The 22,940-nt window shown below is 43.6% G+C and overlaps 2 protein-coding genes across 3 annotated transcripts in view; one reads left to right on the top strand and one right to left on the bottom strand.

Annotated features, from left to right (window-relative positions):
- Positions 1 to 638: 638 nt before the first annotated feature.
- On the top strand, positions 639 to 7,561 carry ARL1 (ARF like GTPase 1). The gene is made up of 6 exons (XM_083573645.1): positions 639 to 789; positions 2,943 to 3,080; positions 5,022 to 5,103; positions 5,811 to 5,922; positions 6,899 to 7,077; positions 7,226 to 7,561. The coding sequence occupies exons 1-6, from the start codon at positions 786 to 788 to the stop codon at positions 7,254 to 7,256; spliced, it is 546 nt and encodes a 181-aa protein (XP_083429771.1). The 5' UTR covers positions 639 to 785; the 3' UTR covers positions 7,257 to 7,561.
- Positions 7,562 to 8,859: 1,298 nt separating this feature from the next.
- The window catches only part of UTP20 (UTP20 small subunit processome component), a 58,733-nt gene continuing 44,652 nt past the window's right edge, over positions 8,860 to 22,940 (bottom strand). For both annotated transcript variants that reach the window (XM_083573614.1, XM_083573615.1), the window contains exons 46-62: positions 22,641 to 22,807; positions 22,085 to 22,226; positions 20,957 to 21,073; positions 20,227 to 20,397; positions 18,862 to 18,990; positions 18,513 to 18,623; positions 18,261 to 18,340; positions 16,396 to 16,465; positions 15,294 to 15,476; positions 14,783 to 14,914; positions 13,735 to 13,867; positions 12,814 to 13,010; positions 12,516 to 12,587; positions 11,081 to 11,341; positions 10,581 to 10,707; positions 9,556 to 9,701; positions 8,860 to 9,410 (exon numbers count right to left, since the gene is read on the bottom strand). In XM_083573614.1, the coding sequence (XP_083429740.1) occupies positions 9,255 to 9,410; positions 9,556 to 9,701; positions 10,581 to 10,707; positions 11,081 to 11,341; positions 12,516 to 12,587; positions 12,814 to 13,010; positions 13,735 to 13,867; positions 14,783 to 14,914; positions 15,294 to 15,476; positions 16,396 to 16,465; positions 18,261 to 18,340; positions 18,513 to 18,623; positions 18,862 to 18,990; positions 20,227 to 20,397; positions 20,957 to 21,073; positions 22,085 to 22,226; positions 22,641 to 22,807 (2,394 nt within the window). In that variant the 3' untranslated portion in view covers positions 8,860 to 9,254. The remainder of the gene's footprint in view (positions 9,411 to 9,555; positions 9,702 to 10,580; positions 10,708 to 11,080; positions 11,342 to 12,515; positions 12,588 to 12,813; positions 13,011 to 13,734; positions 13,868 to 14,782; positions 14,915 to 15,293; positions 15,477 to 16,395; positions 16,466 to 18,260; positions 18,341 to 18,512; positions 18,624 to 18,861; positions 18,991 to 20,226; positions 20,398 to 20,956; positions 21,074 to 22,084; positions 22,227 to 22,640; positions 22,808 to 22,940) is intronic.

Here is a 22,940-nt window from a genome sequence, read left to right as displayed (position 1 = left end):
TGCCCAAGCAGTATCCTGATTCCTGAATCGCCTCTGGAAGTCAATACTGAAGCGGACTTCTTTGCGGTTTAATTTCTGCTTGCCACTCATGATTACAGAGATCATGCATTAGTGTGTATAACACCAACCTCTGCTTTACCTTCCTATAACAAGTTGCCTGCCTGTCAAGCACCATCCTTTGCGCACTGGGGACTAATCCTACCAAATGTTTATTTGCATGGGAAGATCCTAGACGCTGCTCCCGTAGCATGAAAGCGCCAGCCAGTCCACTGGGGTATGTCCTTCAGCCAAACCGAGAGGCGAGCGTCCTTCTCACCACGTGAATCCCCTCGTGGCGCCACGCGGGCCAAGAACTCCCCGCCCCCGCAGCCCAATGTGGCCCCTCCCTTCAGCGGTTCCCGCCTCCTGCCGCTACTTTCCAGCAAGGAAGCGGCATCTCGTTTCGAAACGGCAGATTCGTCACGTAGCTGTTTAAATCGTGAAAAGATTTTTTTTAAAGGGGTCACTGCCACACGATCCCCACCAGCCTTAGCACTTGACAGGAGTGGCGGCGGAAGCCCTTTTCAGCTCCGTCGGCGCCGCGCTCTATCGCCTCGTGTCGAAAGCCCTAATCGGAGCGCTGCCCCTGCTTTGCTCTCCGTGTGCCCGGCGGCTGTGAGGGAGGAGGTCGACGTGGAAGCAGCAGCTTCGCGGCCAACTTCCGGGTTAACGGCGGCGGCCGCGGCGGCGGAGGGAGTCGGCGCGGTTTCTCTGAGAGGGAAGCGACGCGGGAAAGCGCCTCAGCCATGGGTGAGGAAAGGGCGCGGAGGCGGCCGGGCTGCTGAGGGAGAAGCGGGGCGGGTGAAGCGGTGGCGCAGATACAGGCCGGGCGGGAAGCAGGTCGCCTGGAAACGGCGGGGGCGAGAGAGAGGAGCGTGTCTCTCTCCCCCCGAGCGAGGCCACTCGGTGCGCTGCGTTTCCCCGGCATGGTTCTCGTTCCCGTGTCGCAACAGGCGAGCTTTCCCTCACGAGGAGTTGCCCTCAGGCTGGGGCCGTAGGGAAAATCCCCTCTCGCTGCAGCTCGTTGGGCCAGACGCAGCCCGGGAGGCGAGACGCACCTTCGAGTGCCTTGCCCGGAGCGGAATCCTCCCCGCTTCCCTCCGTGTAACGCTACGCGGCGCCCTTTCTCCCGGCCGCTGCTGAGGAGGCCGGCTTTCCTTCGCCCGGCTGCTCCGCCGTGGGCGGGGAGCTTCCTTCGGGGTCCTCGCCCACCTGGTCCTTGGCCTGGGCTCCCGCGCCAGCTCCGCCTTCCTCCGGTGCGCGCGCTGCCTCGCCTCCCAGCGCCACCCGAAGCCACTTCGCTTTAGGGAAGGACCTGGGAGCAGCACACCCACCACGTTCCTCGGGGAATCCCGTAAGCTCTCCAGATGTTGTACTTCAGCTGCTCTCAGCCTCTGCCTATCTGGCCAGTGCTCAGGGATGATTACTTACCCTACAGGAGGCTTGTTTTCTTGGGCTGTCTGGTTTCACCAAAGTAATTTCCTATTTCTGATGATCAGGTTCAGGTTACATATGCTTCAGGTTACAGACTCCACTAACCCAGAAATAGTACCTCGGGTTAAGAACTTTGCTTCAGGATGAGAACAGAAATTGTGCTCTGGCGGCGCAGCGGCAGCAGGAGGCCCCATTAGCTAAAGTGGTGCTTTAGGTTAAGAACAGTTTCAGGTTAACAGACCTCCGGAACGAATTAAGTACGTAACCAGAGGTACCACAGTACTTGAAGATTTTGTAGATTGCTGTTGTTCAATAAATAATTGTTAAGGCTCCGCCTGTTGAGTCTTCATTGGTTTATCAGCCTTCTGAGGTACCTGTGTGGCCTGCTCCATAATGAAAGACTGCTTTTCTTCTATAGTGCTCTTAATTTGGGGAAAGCAGATTTGGGTGGAAAGACAGGCCCCAGTAAGGGATGCTGCACTCCTGCCAACTAATGCTGGGAGAAAACAAATCGTGATCCTTGGCATGGTGTTATGTCCAAATGGTTTGTTTTGATCCAGCAGGCTACGATTACTAAATTAAGGAGAAATCTTGGTTACAGATTAGGGTTTGGTCGAAATGAAGCAAACCATGATGTAACACTGGGGATCATGATTTGATTCCTCCCAGCTCAGGAGGAGTGATAGGTGATTTTGTTCACACACAATAAATCATGGTTTATGGTTTACCATGATTTAAGAGTGTAGCCAGTGTGAGTGCTCTTTAGAGGTAATTTTGTGAAATCTGAATGATACTGTGTGGGTGTGGGTATGGGTGTGGTTGAAGTGGTGGTTGAATTAGCAAGGGTGTGATTGTAGGCTTCTTGGGTAGGGTCCTTTTATTCATATGACACTGAGATAGCTCAGTTGGTAGAGCATGATCCGTGTTGTTCCTTTTACCTATACAATTCTGTGAGGTTTCAGTGACTCTGGTATTGAGGAAGTTTATTTGTTTTGGAAACTCTCCAGACCTAGATAGGGGAGGGAGGAATTGAAGTTACAGCAGAAGTCTAATAGAGAGTCTACTTTGCCATGTAGACAGGATAGCTCAGTTGGTTAGAGCGTGCAGCTGATAATGCCAAGTTTGCAGCTGCATATTCCTGCATTGCAGGGGGTTGGACTAGATGATCCTCAGGGTCCCTTCCAGCTCTGATTCTTTGTCCAGATTATAGTATAGCTACAGGAATCATAGGGCACACTTGCAGGAGCCTTATACAAAACAAGTGTTGAACAATCTTACATTCTGTTCTTCTTGGAGAAGAATGTGTATGCTCTTATACTGAAGCGTCTGTAACCTGAGGTATGACTGTAAGACCTTTCCCCAAGAAATCTGTCTTGTCTCTTTTCACAAGAGCTTTGGAAACAAGCTGTTAAATTTGATAGTCTATGATAATGCAGTTCAGTTTTGACAATTATTCTTGTTCTCTATAGGTGGGTTTTTTTCAACCATCTTTTCCAGTTTATTTGGTACGCGGGAGATGAGAATTCTAATTTTGGGATTAGATGGAGCAGGAAAGACAACAATTCTCTACAGGTTGCAAGTTGGAGAAGTTGTGACTACCATTCCTAGTAAGTGTTCTTCTAAATGTAACACAATACATCACATGTAATGCAATGCTCTATGTTCTGTTCACTCATCCATTGTTAAATAAGGTTTAAATGTGGCAAGCTCAAATTACTGAAATGCACCTAAAACAGATGTAAATTGATTGACATCCGTCTGTCTCAGAACATAATGGAGGAGTGCACCTTTGGAGGTAAAGTTGGAAGGTTGCAGCGCCTGCTGTGGCTGTAGAGCAGGGGTCGGCAAGGTTTACCTCACCTGGGCTGGTTCACTCCAGCAGAGATCCCTCCGTGGGCCAGATTGTACGCGCCCACGCTTTTCTGCGTCTGCGCAGATGCGATTTCCGGCGCTGCTGAAGCGAGTCCCTGTGCTGTGCCAGTTTAGGGCGGTTCGTTTCGGGGGTGGCTCGTGGGCCGGTTAAATGACCCCCGTGGGCCGCTTGTGGCCCATGGGCCTTAGGTTGCATACCCCTGCTGTAGAGACTGATATGGGAAAGAGATGTTTTGTTGCGGCTGGGGCAGAGTTGTGCTGCTGCAGATGCACCATGGTGTTTCTTCTCTCTGTGCTCCTCCCAGTGTCACTGCCTTAAATCACTAAAAATTAGAAATTCAAATTTCTAACTCTTTGATAGCACAATCCTGTTGATGTCTGTTCAGAAGTAAGCCCCACTGAATTCAATGGGATTTATTATTGAGTAAATGTTTATAGAATTGCAACCTGAGTATCTAACATGAATGCTAAAGAAATGTGTATTCAAATATGGGCAGAACAAATACCTGCTAAATGAGCCTATGGTTTGTTTCTAGATTGTCCTAATTAGAAAATCAGGATTGTAGGAGGGATTCACCTAAGAAGCCTTGTCAGTGGAAGCCCTGTGCAAGGACTTTCCCCTGAATAATGGGGTTTTCCCCACTCTGCCCCAAAAGTAGCTCAGAAGGGAGTTGGGAGAATCCCAGAGCAGCACATGAGGAAGAGAGGGTGGGTCATTCCAACTGGCAAGCCAAAATGCTTGTGCAGACAGAATGTTTGTAATATCACATTGAACTTCCACCCTGTGATTTTTGCTGTGTTATGCCATGGTAATGCAGAGGTGGGGAATTGGAATGGCTGGCAGGCTAGATCATTACCTCCGCTATCCCTGGCGGCCCATTTCTCAGTGAACCATTTTTGCCCACATGTTGTAAATCAAACTGAGCACCCAAAGGAACAAGCACAGGACTTTGCAGCTCTCAGTGATCAGCTCAGGATTGGTGCTTGCAAAGTGCAGTGCACAGTACTTTGCAAACCCCAACAATACCCCATGCACAGTGCTTTATACTGCACAACTGAAGGGTCCTCACAGGTCAAATGGATAGACCTGATGATGCTCGGGGGCCTGAGGTTTTGCAACAGTGTGGTGAGACATAGTTAATGGTTTATCATTGAATGCGCAGATTATTCCTATTTTGCTCCTTCCCACTAGCAACAAACCATGATTTTCAGCTTAGCATCTCATATGAATTAGAGCACAGGGGACATGGTTTGTTCTTGGCTTATCAATCAGTGTTCGTTTGAGTGAAACAAACCATGACCCCCAGCATAGATGTAATGCTATGTCAAGGTTTATGCTTCATTACTCCCACTTGCTAGTGGGGAGGAGCATAGCAGGAGTGATTGTGCATTCACAGTAAATCTTTAACCATGGCTTCTCATGATGTGCAAACACACTGGGTGGCTCTTGTCCAATCCCTATACAATATTCTTTTACTCAACTTGTTTGATTTGTATGAATGACAGATTTAACCTTCAATATATAGAGTGCATTGTTGACTCATAAAATAGTGTCTTGGAACAGAAACTAACATGTACTATTAAAGATGTGTATATTCAGATTTCAACAATATGATTTGAATTGCAACATTAAAAATAATAATAATGCACTGCTAAATTACTTTTTTCTTTTCCAGCAATTGGTTTCAATGTTGAGACAGTAACCTACAAGAATCTGAAGTTCCAAGTCTGGGACTTAGGAGGACAGACAAGCATCAGGTATAGCACATCTGGAAAAAAGCACAGGAGTGCAAACCCAGGACATGGCTTCTGAAATACTGTATTTAACTCAGTGCTTGAGGTCCTTAAGAAATTCTGCAATGGTTAGAAAAGAACATGATCTGGTGTTACAAAATTGGCATGATTTTAGTTAGGTAGAACATCTTCTCTTACTGCTAATTGTCAATACAGTTAAAAATTTAATTTCTAAAATGTTTTATGACAACATTCCAGTTTGAAAAAATAACTTCCCATGCAGGCAACTTACTTACTTCAGCAGAATCGAGCATACTTGGTGAATTTCTTTGTGGGTTTGAAGCTGTTTAACCTGAACTTGACTTTATGTGCCTTGCCTAAGATTTATTTCCCTTTTTTGCCACTAAAATTCCTTGATAATGGAAAGTAGACTGGATTTTTGAAGGCACACAAGTGTTACTGGATCAGTTTATGACCGCTTGTGACAGAAATTGGAAAAAGGAAATAGTGTGAGGGTTTTAGCTACTGGATATTAGTAGATAATAGACAGTCTTTCAGTAGATATTACAGATTGTATGTCAGAGTTTAGTTTCTTCCTTTATCAGACTTATAATCTTCCTAAATTTAATCTATGGTTATGCCTGAAAAGGGTAGCCAGGAAATGTCCTATAATTATGATTGAGCTGTGATTCACCTGATACAATTTAAATAATAACATGTTTATTTTCCAGGCCGTATTGGAGATGTTACTATTCCAATACAGATGCAGTCATTTATGTAGTTGACAGCTGTGACAGGGACAGAATTGGAATTTCAAAGTCTGAGCTTGTTGCCATGTTGGAGGTAGGAAACCTGAGGTTTTTGTTCTTTTGTTTTTGCTTTTTTAAAAATATAGTTTTAGATACTCTCTGTGAACTTAGCAAGGTTGGTCCATTTCATAATTGTTTTACTGTTTTAGATTTGTACTGCTGTTTCTGCAAGTTTTCATGAATTTATTGGTGAAAATATTTTTTCCACACCCAACCTGTTGCAGCATCTGTGTATCCCTTGGAGTTTTGGAACTTCACATGTGTTTCATAAGTCATATGCAAATACAGAGTGTTTGATTTCTGTACTTGTACCACATGAGCAAAGAGTAAGGATTGGGATGATTCTTATAATTTTGCTCGAGTTTCTGGCTGCCTTCAGTTAAGAACAGTGCAAAGGGATTAGGGGCACTGCAGGAGATTATATACCACTAGCCTTTACTAATTTTTTCACTCCTAAGCATGTTTTAAGACCATGAGGATCCATTGAATGCCTTTTTCTACCCCCTGATCTTATACTAGCGGCCATGGAAGATTTAGCTGTTCGGTCAACTGCACATAGAATACATCTGGATCAGGTGTGGAGAACCTTTGGTCCTCCAGATGTTGCTCCCATCATCCTTGGCCGTTGTCTGTGCTTGGTGGGGCTGATGCGAGTTGTAGTTCAGCAGCATCTGGAGGGCCCAAGGTCCCCACCTGATTTAGATGCATGGCTATAAGGACGATACATTTGAACCTTCAGCACCTGAACGTAAGTGGTCACACTTAATACTGCAACATCAAATACAGCCTTATCAATGGACCTTCTCATATAGTGATTTCTAATGCAAAACTAGCAGGAAAGGAGAATTCTTAAATACTTTGGTTTTTTTATTTACAATTTTTAAAAACTTAAACCCATAACTGAGAATCAGTTTTTCAGCCAGCCTCTCTACTGTGCTTTAGGTATTTTGCATGACTCAAGGCAAGACTGAATGATACACTTTTGTGACATAATCTGCCACCTCTTTTAGGAGGAAGAACTAAAGAAAGCCATTTTAGTGGTATTTGCAAACAAACAAGATATGGAACAAGCTATGACTCCAACAGAAATGGCAAATGCACTTGGACTTCCAGCTCTGAAGGATAGAAAATGGCAGATATTCAAGACATCTGCAACCAAAGGCACTGGACTTGATGAGGCAATGGAGTGGTAAGTACTACAGCTGTTAAATTCTTAAGGTTGTGTATATGTAGTATAGAGCCTGCTGGGCTACAAGACATCTTGCTGTAAATAAGTCTTCATAATTGCTTTAACATTATATATATATATATGTAATCACAAAGCTTAATCTTTCTAGGTTGGTGGAGACTTTGAAGAGCAGACAGTGAAATGGACTTGAAAGTTTCCTTCAGCTGTCATATGAATGAAATGCAATTCTGTAAATAGGACTGGCCGAATAACTTTTGAAAGGAATGAGGCTTCTTTGCATTGTAAATCACACTGAATCAACTGAATGTTTGTCTGTATACTATGTTTAAAATACTACATTCTTTTTTGTGTAAGTTATGTAACATCAATTTTTATGACAGTCATATAACTGATAGTCCATGAGAATAAATTGGAATAAACATTTGCTACTTGGAATTCTAAGTGTTTGAAACTATTTAACACTAATAAATATATTTAACTATCATTTATCTAGATTTTTCTATTTCATGCCTGTTGCCTTTCATGTGTTCCTTTTTGTAGTTAGTAAAAATGTAAAGGGACCCCTGACCGTTAGGTCCAACGCCGTTTACCTTTCCGCCGGAACGATACCTATTTATCTACTTGCACTTTGACGTGCTTTTGAACTGCTAGGTTGGTAGGAGCAGGGACCAAGCAACGGGAGCTCACCCTGTTGTGGGGATTCGAACTGCCAACCTTCTGATCGGCAAGTCCTAGGCTCTGTGGTTTAACCCACATCCCTTTTTTGAAGGGATAAATAAGTAGTCTGGGTGGCATTATCCAACTGATCAGAACTGTTGCAAGATGAAGCCTTGATACTTGATTGTAATGTGGGGACCGTTATTAGTGCTGCTTATACAGTTCTTTGTTTTCTTACAACCAATAGTGGAACCCTGGGCAGTTAAGTATTTTGCTTGCAGTGTAACCTGTGAAGGAAAGCCTTGATGTTCTCAAGATATATATGCTTGGAAATGGAGGTGTTGTGGAGAGAAGGCAGGTTCAGAGTTAACCAGGAAGTTCTGCAGGTATTTGAATATGCTTATTTAATGTACGGAGGGCTGCATGGACTCAGTTGTGATTTGAGGAAAGCTATGTATCCTGAAATATTTTAAGCGAGGCCAGTGGAAAGCACCTAAGCCAGTGGTTCACTTTAGATCTGGAGACTTTCCTATAAATTGCTAGCCGAAAGCGACAGAAGGAATCACTGTACTTGACAACCAGGTGGCTTTTTAAAAACCTAATTTGAGTTTTTTAAATGAAGACTAGAAAACTAGGAGAGAAAGGGATGTTACCACATGCCTCCATGGTATGAGTCACCTTGTTGGGTACTGTACAGTGGTACCTCGGGTTAAGACCTTAATTCATTCTGGAGGTCTGTTCTTAACCGGAAATTGTTCTTAACTTGAGGTACCACTTTAGCTAATGGGGCCTCCTGCTGCTGCCACACTGCTGTCACACAATTTCTATTCTCATCCTAAAGCAAAGTTCTTAACCCAAGGTACTATTTCTGGGTTGGCAGAGTCTGTAACCTGAGGTACCACTGTATCTCCTTCAGCAATCATTCAGTTGGGTTTTTTTTAAAGCTACATTTCTCCATAGCAAGCAACACAAGGGCTGAAAAGCTTAGGCCTCCCACTACGGGGCCAATGGAAAGAGTAGCAGCACTTTGTCATGATACCAACACGTAAAAATGCATCTCCATGAGGAGGATTGAACAAGGGTTCAAATCATCCAGCTCAAGTTAATCACACACAGGAGAAAATATTTCAAAGGCTCATTGAACACATTTCATTAGAAAAAAAACATTGTATTACCACAAACTGTACATCACTCTACAGTGAACTATAGAGCCCTGAAAGGCTCAGCCTTAATAATGTATCCTCTTAAAGAAACATTTGGAGAGAAATTTTAAGGCATCAGTTGAATAGGGTATATATAGATTAAAATTACAAATAAATAATTAGTAATCCATAAGAGAGGTGGGTTTTTTTTGTCTCTGCAAGAGGTTGTTCTTCCCTGCTGTGATTCTTGGTATATACTATTTTATGTTGAAACATCCTCTAAATAAGTCTGGCAGGGAAGAGCACCTGCTGCTGCAGTTGTTTTCTCATGTTCTGTACAGCATGGAATATTTATAATGGGAGTCATGTGATAGTGTTTCACTCCACCATCGCCAAGTCTTTTAACGCATGGCTTCTTGGTCTTTTTGCTTTGTAACCAGGCCGTAGAAATTCTATTTTTCTCTTCTTTGCTTCAATTTTATTCTTGTGTCTCTTCAACTTCTTCTTGGCAGCAATGTCAGGATTAGCAACAGCCTTATAAGAAAACAGATAAAAGTCATCATGTTCACGTTTCCCCTATACATTCTAAAGTTGCCTGGTTTCAATAAAAGTTTCCCTGCCATTGGATAAGCTGGACATTTTAAAGCAAATGCGAGTAAAACTAAGGTCAAACACTAACCTCCAGGGCTCTCTGTTTCTTCCGGATAGCTCTCTTCTGACTGGCTTGCTTTTGCACAGAAGCAAACGCAAGTGAAAAGGTTTCCAACCCAACCAGTTTCTTCAAAAGCTCTATGATTTCCTGGGAAAGATTCTTCAGAGTTGGATCTAGCAAAGATAACATGATTTTGAATACTCAGAAGTGTCTTCAAGTGCTACAGAAGGTCTATATATAATGCCCCATTCTCTCTTGTGGGCACATGTTGCATTCCAACAATATGTAGGCATGTGCAAGTCACCCCTCCTGTTGGGACACTGGAAGCATCTGCTTTTAGATTAACATGTCATCCAAACCCACCGTTAAATGGTTAGTTGAAACAAGCTGGTTTGAATGGAGAAACCTTCGTTACGGTTAAGCAGCTGTTTGTCAGGGTTCAGTTGGCACAGCAAATTGCAACTAATTTAAAATGGAAGCTAAAGCTTCCAACTCTGCCAAAGAAAAATGAGGACCGTGTGCCCACTCCACCATTCAGAAAGGGCAATTCAGGTAAGCATAGGACAGAAACACTGCACAGTTGAAACACCATCTTAAGTCCCTAAAGCAGGCGTGGGGAACTGGCAAACCATGCTATAAAAGAAAAGCCAAACCAAGCAAGACTTGACTCCAAGCTTGCTTTCTGCAGGGATCAGCTATGTGACCCCCACTCCCAATCTGTTGGGCTTGGAATCCCCCATATTGCGTTTTAGGCAAGAGGTTGGCTGTACTACTGTGACTCCCACGGGAAACTCGGTAGCACAGCCAACCCCAGCAGGCTTGCTGTCACCAGCACATGATGGTGACGGGTGCAGTTTGGGATAATCTGTCTTATGGGACCAAGTGGTTTCCCATCCCTGATCTAAAGCATCCGTCATGGATGCCAACATTTTCTGTTCCTTTTTCTTATGCTGTGTAATTATGATGATGCAAGACAACTGACCTTTTGGTACAGGAAGACCTCCTACTTAAAGGGGGAGGGGAGAGACAGCTGAGTGTGACAACTTTCTTACCTTGATCTGCATAGGTACTGCTGAGTTCTCGATATAGAGGGGCTATGATTGTAGGAAGGTATGGTTTCACTCTGTCTTTCCCAAGATCTACTGCAATGGCACCAAGGAATTTAAAGATGCAGGTTCTCTGAAAAGACAAATACATTTGGTCACATGACCAGTCTACAAAGGAAAACAATCCTGTAAGGACCTAATTACTAGTGACTTGCTTTTTCCAGCAACTCGGAAAATAGGTTTCACAACTCTACAGACCATTGGCATTTGGTTTTTTAAAAAGAAAATAATCTCTGCTCCTGGTTTTTATGTTTAGGTCTAACAAAGGATCTGCTTGCAGTTTCATAGCCCTACTTCATTTAAGCTGTGATGGATCTACGGGCTACATTTTTGTACCATTTGCACTGACACCTTTGCACTTGTCTATCTGAGATCCTGAAACTATTGTCAAAGTGGAAGGCATTATTTATGAAAGTAAAATTGTTCTCTCTGAAAAACATACAAACCTTTAAAGGGTCCTTGGGTGAATATGCAGCTTCACGTGAGGCCAATGCCAAGAGCCTTTTCATCACCCACAGCAGTGTGGCTGGGCTGCTTTTCTCTTTGACCTCTTTTGCCTCCATGGTTGAAGTCTCGATTTCAACATCTTCTCCAGAGTCTTCTTGATCCTCAGCTTCCTGGCCCACCTCGTCACTGATTTCTTTGCCATCTTCTGGAGGAGCCATAAGGTACAGTACTTTGGCCACAAACAGTAGATTCTTCACAACCTTAAATATAAAGCACAGATATAAAATACAAAGTTATCGAAAGACTATTTTTTAAAAAGGGTTTTTAAAATCAGGCCTATCAAACTTTTTCTACTTGGGTCATACAACAGCTATGTAACTGTGGACTACTTAACAGGTGTTTGAAAATCCCTTCATGTGTAACCCCCCAAAAGCCTAGGGTTCAAAACCCTGGTGGCCCTAATATACAGCCACCATGGCCCTTGATCTTAAAAAAAATAATGCAATTACTACAGCCAAGAATGTACACACAAGATAGGAAAAGAGCACCAAGAAGAGCCGTTCCAATGAAAGAGAGGCACATTCATTTATATGGTAGGCATCAGTCATCACACACCCCCAAATTAAGCATCTATCAGTTTCAAATGGAAGAGTATCCCAATTCTACGTGGTGGAAATAAATCACTGTGGAATAACAGTAGCCCCCACTTGGTCTTCAGGTGCACAGTATGCTTGCATAATTATAGCTTCAGCTGCTCTGTACTGATGTACCTTAAAAGCTTTGCACAAATTATAATCTTAAAACCGTTCACAGAAAGTAAATATGTTGTATCAGAATACAATAAAAATCCAAGCAAAACACGAGAAATACTGAGCGGTGTGATAAGTAATGTTAGGGAAAGCCTGATTAAACAATTTTTCAGTACATGTTTAAGAAGGGAAGGCCCACTTTCATGACATCACAAGGTGACATTCCAGCAGTCATGGCATGCTGCCACTGCTGACTCCCAAGGTAAAGTGCTGGCCTCACGTTCACTTTTGGCCAATCTCCTTTGGGCCACTAAGACTGGGAGCATCCTCTTCCCAGGCCCCTGTGGGGCAGTGTGAGGAGGCACCTCTCTTTGGGGCAGGGGGAGCATCTCAGGGGGTAGGGGCAGGGGCTGCCTGGAGGACTCCCAAGAAGAGGGGAGAGGAGAGGAGGCTGAGGGAGGGTGTTCAAAAAAGGGTGAGAGGCTGCCAGCCCTGCAGGCAAGGGGTGACATAACTGGGCTCCTGAGCCCCACAGGGGTGCCACAGAAAGAATGTAGTTGGTCAAGGGAGCCGTGGGCTCAAAAAAGTTGAAAACCTCTGCTTTAGGGAGTGCCAATTTGATTTTATGCTACAGGCACCAAAATGTGGGGGGGAAATCTGCCAAAAACCTTACATAGTTACTCACCTGTTCTCCAAGACACGGATCTAAAAATTTGGACTTCAACTGATGGCAGAACGCTAAAGCAAGTGTTTTCATCTGTAAAAGTAAAGATAATTGACAATCATTCTGAAACACAGTGAACTCCCCGTGTGAAGAAACTGCTCTCCCTAAGAAGTATAAATATTAAGAGACAAAAAGAGACACAGTCATGTGAAGCTCTATCATGACATTGAAACTAATGTTCATTTTTGTTTCTGCCATCTAATGGGAAATTGAAATGTGTATCAATGCAATAAAGGCAATTTAGGAGGGCAATGTTAACCTTTTTGTCTAGTTCTTCTATTAAGAAGGTAGTTGCCGGTGGCTCTGTAGTACTTTCTTGACTCTTTTCCAGCTTTCTTTTACTCCATTTGTTAACAAGTTCCTCTGGCTTGTGAGCAGCAAACAGCAAGCCAAAAATCTGAGAAGACGTCGACCACACCCAGCTGTGAGGGTACCATAAATGAGACTGCACATGACCTTCAGAAAAAGAGAGAAATAGGCTTAAACTATACCTATTCATACACAGAGGAATATTATTCATTCATTCATTCATTCAATCAATCAATCAATCAATCAATCAATCAAACAGTATATTGCCTTTCATCGCAAGATCTCAGGGCAGTTCAAAATACAAAAAACCCACAAACTAATAACCCTCCCCTCCCACACACACATTGCAAAGGCCTGGTTGAAGAGGAATGTTTTTGCCTGGCACCTAGAGATGTCTAAAGGAGGTGCCAGGTGAGCCTCCCAGGGGAGAGTGTTCCACAAATGAGGAGCCACTGCAGAAAAGGCCCATTCCTGTGTTGCTACTCTCCAGACCTCTTGGGGAGGAGGCACATGAATAAGGGCCTCAGTCTGTTCATATGGGGGGCGGTGGTCCTTGAAGTACTGCTGTTCTGAGCTGTTTAAGGATTTATAGGTCAAAATCCACACTCTGAATTGAGCCCAGAAACTGATTGGCAGCCAGAGCAGTCAAATTCTGCACCAGCTGATGTTTCTGAACTGCCTTCAGAGGCAGCCCTACATAAAATGCACTGCAGAAATGTAACCTAGAGGTTAGACAACAGAAGTTGGAAATACAAACTAAAAAGCCATTGTACACAACTCATTTCTCTTCACGTGAGTAGTGCCCTAGGCATTACAGATCCATCAAGTGCCAAAGGTTTCAAGAGCAATATAATATGACAGAACTACTAACCCCAAATGTTGCTCAGAATCTCATTGTGTTTATTTAGTTCAATAATATTGCATTCCTTGATTAGTTTGCTGATCAAAGTTAGGAAGCTGAACAGCAGTCTGTCGGCAGCCTTTTCTTCAGTCTCTTCTGCAACCTTCAAAAATGGACAGTGAAAGAATGACACCCTGAAAAGCCATCAGTGTATGAACAGTGAAGAGGTTTCAATTTAAATAATTGTGGCTAAATATAAAACGCAACCAAACAACACTTGCTCTTTTTGACTTTGCAAACAGTCAACTGCCTAATTTTACAACATTGAAATAGACTGTGGTATTCAACTATGTTTTACTAAGAGCAGACCCACTGAAATTAATAAGCAGTACTAAGTTATGTCCATTAATTCCAATGGGTCTGCTCTGAGTTGGAACTACAGTGGTACCTCGGGTTACATACGCTTCAAGTTACATACGCTTCAGGTTACAGACTCCGCTAACCCAGAAATAGTGCTTCAGGTTAAGAACTTTGCTTCAGGATGAGAACAGAAATCGTGCTCCGGTGGCGCAGCAGCAGCAGGAGGCCCCATTAGCTAAAGTGGTGCTTCAGGTTAAGAACAGTTTCAGGTTAAGTACAGACCTCCGGAACGAATTAAGTACTTAACCCGAGGTACCACTGTATTTTTATTTTTTATTTGTGTAACCAAAGCTACTACAAAGCAAATCTTGAATACCACCTAGTGATGGAATCGTCAAAATAAAATGAATTTGTAAAATACTGCAAAGACACCTTGTTATTCGAGTGTTAATGTTTTTTATCCTTGTTTTGAAGTTGAAACATTTATTGGTCTATAACCCTTGTTATGAAAATCAGGATATGGAAATGTATAGGTTTTTCACATATAATGGTTTTAGTTATAAAAATAATTTGAAAGAATCTTAAAAATTTATTTCACTGCACCACTGGGTAGGTAGGGAAAGGATAGAGAGACCATCAACATACTTATGGGGCCAAAGATCTACTTTCACTCTACAAACTGGCAGCCTACTAGGAACAGCCCCAATTAATGACTTACATCTCTAAAATCTGAAGGATGTATTTCTTTCTCGATAATTGGGAGAATGGTCCCAAGCCTTTTTTCAAATTCGATTCCTTCAGCTTCAACAAATGTTCCACAGGCATGAGCAGCTAGCCTCTTGTGCACACGCTGTCAGAAAGGAGCAACATCATATTAGTGGAGATTTTTGTGGAAGGAAGGAAGGAAGGAAGGAAGGAAGGAAGGAAGGAAGGAAGGAAGGAAGGAAGGAAGGGAGTGAGTCAGGATCTCTGCAGAAGAGATTTCCCAAGATAGTGGGCACAACTGCCTTCTCAAACACACAGCCAGCCATAATTCTTGAACCCCACAAGAAATTGGCCCAGTTATGAAGGCTCTATAAATTATAGTGCTATTCTTCCACCAGCAAAGGAAGGCTAATGGAACACAATCTCTCCTCCAAAGGATTCACCTCTTGACATTCTCTCGTTTTCATTCATCTAGCAAAAACTTCTGTACAGGACAGTAGTCAAACTACTGCTGTAAGCGGTACCTTGTCACTCTTGAACCATGAGGTGAGCAGGGAAAACATCAGGTCTCTGTTTCCAGGGCTAATCTTACTGAGGAGACCTTTGACTGCCAGAGCTGACATCTTTTTGCACTTTGCCGAATCGTCGTTTACAATCATCATACATAGTGGGACAAAGAAAAGCCCACAAAATTGGTGCAGTAAACCCTGAAGAAAAGAAGAAAGGGGAAGTCAGTAAGCTTGTTTGTTGGCAATCTCTAGACTACATGAAAAATGCTGGTATCCAACCACCACACCACCCTGTAAACCTGTCAAAGCAATCAGACCAGCTTTTGGTTCTGTGCCAGGGGTGTTTCAGCTGCTTGTCTAGACAAGTGTTGAGGGTAGTGTACAGTTATTGGTTATATGAATACTGAGCTGAAATGCAGGTGGGGAGAGGGGGAATATTCCCATTCAGCCATGAAGCTCATTGGGTGACTCTGGCCTAGTCTGTGGCCAGTCCAGGTGTCCCTCAGCTTCTGAAGTCAAGGTATGTACAAGCCTTGGGGCTCATGAGCTCCACCCCCTTGCTGCCCTGTGACTGAAGTCTTCCTGGGTTGATTAATCGCAGTTTCCTGCTAATTCCAAACTGTGAAACTTCAAACCATGGTTTTAGGTCTTGTTTCATTTCCCAAGTTGGACAAATTGGGAAATGGCAGTTCCTTGACTCAGAAACACAGTGCAGCAAAGAGGAGAGGGGCAATATGAGGGTGGATCTACATCATCACAGGGTTGCTGCAATAGTTAAAGTGGAGGAGCAGCATGTATGCTTCCTCAAACCCTTCGTAAGAAGGGCAGTTACAAATGTGACAAAGAAAGAAAAATGAATATGAAATTCAATCCACGCAGGCCGTATTTGTCCTCAGCAATGCCAGCATACTCTGAAAAGGCAACACAGCAACACGCTCAGGAAAATGTATGTGAGCAGCGCCCCATATCCTATACATGTTTTCTCAAAAGTAAATCCTGCCAAATTCAATGGGAATACCTCCCATCCAGCCTTAATGTCTTATATGAAATGCCATATTCTAGGGTTCAAGCTGAAATACGGTAAAGGTGGGAAGTTTGTGATGCAGTTATACATTACCTGGGGGAACATTTCAAAGAGGTAAGCGATCATTTCCAAAGCAGATTCTCTCCCTGTCTCATATTCATAACTACGGCAACAACAGAACAGTATGGTCAGTGTCCTCAAGACTTGCAGTAATTTTTTGGCACACTAATAGCACAATCCAGCACATGTTTAATCAGAAGTTAAGTTCCTTTGCATCTATTGGGACTTAGGAGCTGTATTTAAGAAAAGTACACAGCATAGCATATATTTTCATATTACACCTTGCTTTTGCAAACACCTGGCCTTGAAGAATGTTAATGTGTCTTTTCTTTAATAGCTGAATGCGAGCAAGAAGTTAAATACATATGATGGTCATCACTGGAATCTCAGATGTTATATGTGACAAACCACTTTCTTCCTCCATACAACTTTTCTTGTGAAAGATCTCCACCTGAGACCCTGGGGAGTCACTGTCAGTCAGAATACACAGCACATAGCTAGGTACAGTGGTGCCCCGCAAGACGAACGCCTCACAAGACGAAAAACCCGCTAGACGAAAGGGTTTTCCGTTTTGGAGGCGCTTCGCAAAACAAATTTCCCTATGGGCTTCCTTCGCAAGACGAAAGCCCATAGGGAAATCTCCAGGACAGCGGGGAAGCGCAGCGCGTCTTCCCCACTGTCCTCGGACATCCTCCGAAGGCTGGCGGTGGGGCGGAGAGACCTCCTCCCGCTGCCAGCCTTCGGAAGGCTCCTCCGAAGGCTGGCGGTGGGGCGGAGAGACCTCCTCCCGCCGCCAGTCTTCGGAAGGCTGCTCCGAAGGCTGGCGGCGGGAGGAGGTCTCTCTGCCCCACCGGCAGCCTTCGGAAGGCTGCTCCGAAGGCTGGCGGCGGGAGGAGGTCTCTCCGCCCCACCGCCAACATTCAGAATGCTGTTCTGAATGTTGGCGGTGGGGAGGAAAAACCCTCCTCCCACCGCAAGCCCCGTGAACAGAGGAGAAGCGCTGCGCGCCTTCCCCTCTGTTCCCGTACCTGTCCTGAAGCCAAGGTCCAGTATACCTGAAGGAGCGTCTCCACCCCCATCATTCTGCCCGGACGCTGAGGTCCAGCGCCGAGGGCCTTCTGGCGGTTCCCTCATTGCGAGAAGCAAAGCTACAGGGAACCAGGCAGAGGGTCTTCTCGGTAGTGGCGCCCGCCCTGTGGAACGCCGTTCCAGCAGATGTCAAAGCGATAAACAACTACCTGACATTCAGAAGACATCTTAAGGCAGCCCTGTTCAGGGAAGTTTTTAACGTGTGATATTTTTCTGTATTTTTGGTTTCTATGGAAGCCGCCCAGAGTGGCTGGGGGGGCCCAGCCAGATGGGCGGGGTATAAATAATAAATTATTATTATTATTATTATGAAGGCTTGCAGTGGGGAGAAAAGCCCTTCTCCGCACCGCCAGCCTGGCAAGCGGTCTCTATAGGAACGCATTAATTGATTTTCAATGCATTCCTATGGGAAACCATGCTTTGCAAGACGAAAAACTCGCAAGAAGAAAAAACTTGCGGAACAAATTAATTTCGTCTTGCGAGGCACCACTGTAAAGAGTCTGGATCTGGTAAAAGGCAGCTTCCTGTGCTCCTAATGCGATTATTCATTCATATACAAAGAAAAAAAATGTCAACAGGAACACAGAACAAAACTTCATAACCAATGAGGGAACATGTGCAGTGTACAGAGGATATAATTTGCTTCCAATACTCTACTGAGGCTTTATCCTAACGTCTTGGCCCTGCATGGCTCTATTACTGCGTTGTCTGCAGGGGGTCCCCATTCTGACCAGAGGGTAAAGCCCAGCCTTGTAGTTGCTATTTTTTTCCTTTATTGAGAAAATAAACAATAATCTCTGTGCACTTACTTGAGTTGGGCAAAGATGTACTGAAGGTTGGTTTTCAGCTTCTTACCAAGTGGATAATCGAGAATATATTTCAGGTAAATCTGGGGGAGTGGGTGGAAGAAAACAAGAAACAATTGGTTAAAACTCAAAAATACCCAATTTGTGCTCTTGCCAGCTATAAAATAATTGAAAAAATGGGAGCTGACGAAAAACAGTGGCTATGATAAAAGGGCATGAGCACGCCTCCCCTCCCCCCCTTTAATTTCTACAAACCTGTCTGCACTGGATTCGAACTTGCTCATTTTGCCCTGTGATGGCAAAGTTTGCAACCTTCTGCATAACACCATCAATTTCGGGAACTACCAGTTTTCTGGATACGATCGCCTTTTTGAAAAGAGAAAAACATATGACTGAGTCATGATTGTGTTCTGTATTGTGTTAAATACAATTTGAAACTCATGTTTTTTTCATTGTTTTTGATCAGCTTTCTATACATCTGCCCAAAACAATTTTGCCCAAAACAAAACTACCAGCTTTATACACTCGGAAAAAGATTCGAGACTTCCATTTCCATTTCAACAAATGATTCTTAAAAGACAACTTGTTACAGTGCAAGCGATACCTTTAAGAGGCCAAAGGCAGTGGCCTGTCGTAATGAATCGTAGATATCTTCTTCAGCATATCCAAGCAACACTTGTAGTTGTTTCTCTGTTATGTGACTCTTTGCATTCCTCACAAGCAGAGTTACACACTGTAATTAAAATTTAGACTTATGAACATGACCATTACACAATGTTCTCCAAGATTCAGAGTCCCCTGAGAGTTTGTAGGGCGCTCTCTACAGGTGTTGTGTGATCATCACCTCCCTACCCATTTGGGCTGCAATCCAAAACATTTACTAGGGAATAAAAAGGTAAAGGTACCCCTGCCCATATGGGCCAGTCTTGACAGACTCTAGGGTTGTGCGCTCATCTCACTCTAGAGGCCGGGAGCCTGCGCTGTCCGCAGACACTTCCGGGTCACGTGGCCAGCGTGACGAAGCTGCTCTGGCGAACCGGCACCAGAGCAGCACACGGAAACGCCGTTTACCTTCCTGCTATAAAGCGGTACCTATTTATCTACTTGCACTTAAGGGTGCTTTCGAACTGCTAGGTGGGCAGGAGCTGGGACCGAACGACAGGAGCTCACCCCGCCGCGGGGATTCGAACCGCCGACCATGCGATCGGCAAGTCCTAGGCACTGAGGTTTTACCCACAGCGCCACCTGTGTCCCTTACTAGGGAATAAGCCTCATTAAAAAACAATGGAACCTCATAGGGCAGTGCTGTAAAATTTGTAGACAAGGCTCTGGGCTCACTGTTCCCCTACTCAGAGGTCAGATTGGTGAGAACCACTTTATGGGGGAGGGAATGTTCGAATTTTTACCATTTCACCACAAACTTTTATTTATTGCAGCAATGTACTTGTTTTACCGACATGGTTTTACCTGATTGTTTTACAATGGCATGATGCTATTAAACTACTTTGGGACCTTAGAATTAAGCAATCTGCAAGTTTTGTAAACCTTTGTTTTTACTGAAAATATGGGTGGTGACAAAATGCTACATGGCTGTCTCATTTTGTTACCAAGGATAAGTGTCTGTGCAGTGTGATTTTGAAATCTCAGAATCCGCATAGCAATGGAACTTCTACACAATGTGTGGGTCAGACCATTACAGAGAATGGATTGTCTCCACCTACAGTCCCCTTGCATATTCTAATTAGTGAGCTGTGCAGTTCCCAGCTTCTGAGGATCACTGCATAGATAAAAGCTTTTTTTATAAAAAAAAGTTCTGTGAACACAATTTTTTCAAAACGATTTGCAGATCTAAAGGTGTCTGAAGTCCCTTTTCTGTCACACCAATCATCCATGTCACACAGGCACATGAGTCTGGAAGAAAAGCACCCTGCAAGATCAACATTGAGCTGTTCTACCAGTTATAACTTACTTTGAAACAATTTACAACCAAATGAAAATTCTGGCCTTTAGCAGCTCCTGGCTTGGCAAAGTCTTTCAGCAGAACGAAAAGCCGCTCGATTAGCTGCTCTATATTCTTGTCTACTGCCGGCAACGGGAACTTTAAGACCCACAGAAGGGACTGGAGAGAGCCAGTGATCACCTGCGAAGAGAACAAATGACTTAATAAAAAAAGCTAGGTGGGGCTATAGAAATGTTTTGTACCGGCCACAAATCCCTTGAAACTGGAATTCTTGAGCTTTTTGATGACGTGAGGGATGCCACTTTTCCCAAAGCCCTCCGCACAATCCACGCTTGAGTGGCAATTCCCATTGTTGTAGACAGTCTTTCAAGAGTCAGGAGCAAGTGTCAATGTCAAGTGCAACTCCTTCACCCACCTCCTATTATGCTTCTGCTTTGGTGCAAAGACTCTGGTTTGTATTAAATGATATTTCTGCAGTGCAGGTGTAATAGGGAACTCTGAGTTTCCTATTACACCTGCACTGCAGAAACATGGTCTGATGTCAGTTAAGAAACCGGGAAAATAAGTCTCAATGATCTTGACTGGATTCTAAGCAATCAGTATGTGAAAGTTGGAATTTCCCCCAGTTCCTTTATTGGTCTTAGTGACAGAATGAAGGAAGAATTTTGGCCCAGGCTGAACTTTGCCATCTGCCAACATTGCAGAGGTTAGAGCTACTGCATTGAGTTCAGAATCCTACCTTAACATCTGTGGACTGAAGGCAGTCGACAAGCAGCTGAACGAAAGGATCCAACATTTCTAAAGTGTGATCATCTGAGGAATTTATTTTGGACCTCTTCAGACTCATGTGCAGTAGCTGTAATAGGAAATAAGTGCTTGGAATTAAATGAATAAATTAAAAGGGGTAATAGATCTGAAAAACCAAATTGTTTAAAATAATAATAATAATAATAATTATACCCCACCCATCCAACTGGGTTTTCCCAGCCACTCTGGGCAGCTTACAGCATATATCAAGGGCAAGGGCAACCTTGGGTTGTTAGCAGCCAAAGGCGTCAGAAGATAACTGACATGCTATGCAATTTCAGTGATATCTTGGAAATACAGCTTTTAAATTAAGACCCGAGAAACACATGAAGGATCAGAGGCATGGGGTAAATGGATGAAGGAAAAAGATTCTCACCACCCCTCAATGTCAACTCTATGCTGCTCATTCATGGCTCCATGCCTACCTAAGAAAATCTCCCTATAGTCCCAATGGGAAAAGTGCGCTATAAAGCAGTAAATCTCCATAACCACATTTCCCTACAGCATGAAATAAGCCCGTGCATTCATCCTCACTCCTCTCCCCAACCTTCCTCTGTGCCCTATGTTCCTCTCACTTCCTGTTTAACAGCAAACACCTGCACTGGCAAACTAAAGTTTTTGCAAGCTATAGTTTACCCAGTTTCAGTGTAATGGTGAACTGTGGTTTGTCACTAAACCGATAATAAAGAATGAAGTTAGAACGTGCAAGGGTTGGAAGAAACATGTGAGCACAACAAAAATGGTCCTAATCCTCCCAACCACAGCTTGGACAAAAAGGAACATTATGTCTGAATTGACCCACTGCCTCAAACTTTTCACAAGCTGGAGATGAGGGGAAGATGAGCATTACTGCCATCCCTTATGAAGTGATGTTGGGCATGGCTAGAGTGGTCAGAGGAGTATATTCTATACTACCCACCACAATCAGATGAAGGAAACAAGAAGTATTAAATTGACTAGAGCACAGCTATGTTGTTTTTTCCCAAAATATTCCTGCACTGAAGCATAAAGAAATATGTTTTGATTTCATTTTTAAGCACACAGGGCATCTCTTACATACCCGTAGCCCTGATTCAACCAGAATGTGCATGTTTGTCTTGCTGCTCACAGGTGCCTTCTGCCCTCCTCGAACTGGGGCTGGTGGAAGCAAGAGGCAGCTCTTTGGTTGCAAACGAGGATCTGGAGGAACAGGAACTTTGGTTCTGAAAACAAAACAAACTTTTCAGCTAGAATTAAGGCCTTAATTCATCAGGGCTGAGGACAGACATCACACTGAGCAAAGAGGAGAATCTTAGAATTGTAGAGTTGCAAGAGACTCTATAGTCCAACCTCCTGCAAAGAATCTCCTTTCTTGTAACTTGGATCCACTGGTTCAACACTACATTGAATCGAAACTTCATGAGTGACTGAAAATCAAGGCAAGCCTGGGACTTTAATGACACTACTTTGCAACATATGGCTTGCAAGTAGCAGTCTTTGTGACAGAGGAACAATCCTGGAAAAATGGGTCCAACATACTTCTGTGAGTAAATACGTTTTCAGAAGTGGCCAATTTGATCATCCTAGCAAGCAAAAGAAAAGACAACTGGATTTGAATTAACTTTCTACAAACTCACTTTGCTTTCTCTGTTAACAGTGGTAGATTTTCACTAATAAGTCCATGGCTGAGTAGAAGGATGGTTTCTGCACTCATTGCTGCGTTCATTATCAATCCAGACACGATGCGGCGTAAAGTTTCATGTACCTTCCGAGACATCTTTAGGCTTGTAGTATTCTCTAAAATCTGCAAGTAGACGTTAGAAAAGCCACCTTAAAACGGAAACCCTAGTGTTACAGATCCTTCTTAGACCATATGCTGTTGATTTCGGAAAGACACATCATTATGTTTGCAAAGTCTATATACCATGCTAAAATAA

The sequence above is a fragment of the Podarcis filfolensis genome (assembly GCF_964270895.1).
Source record: "Podarcis filfolensis genome assembly, chromosome: 10".
Lineage (NCBI taxonomy): Eukaryota > Metazoa > Chordata > Lepidosauria > Squamata > Lacertidae > Podarcis > Podarcis filfolensis.
Note: the sequence above shows the minus strand (reverse complement) of the source record. Positions and strands in the feature narration are given on the sequence as shown.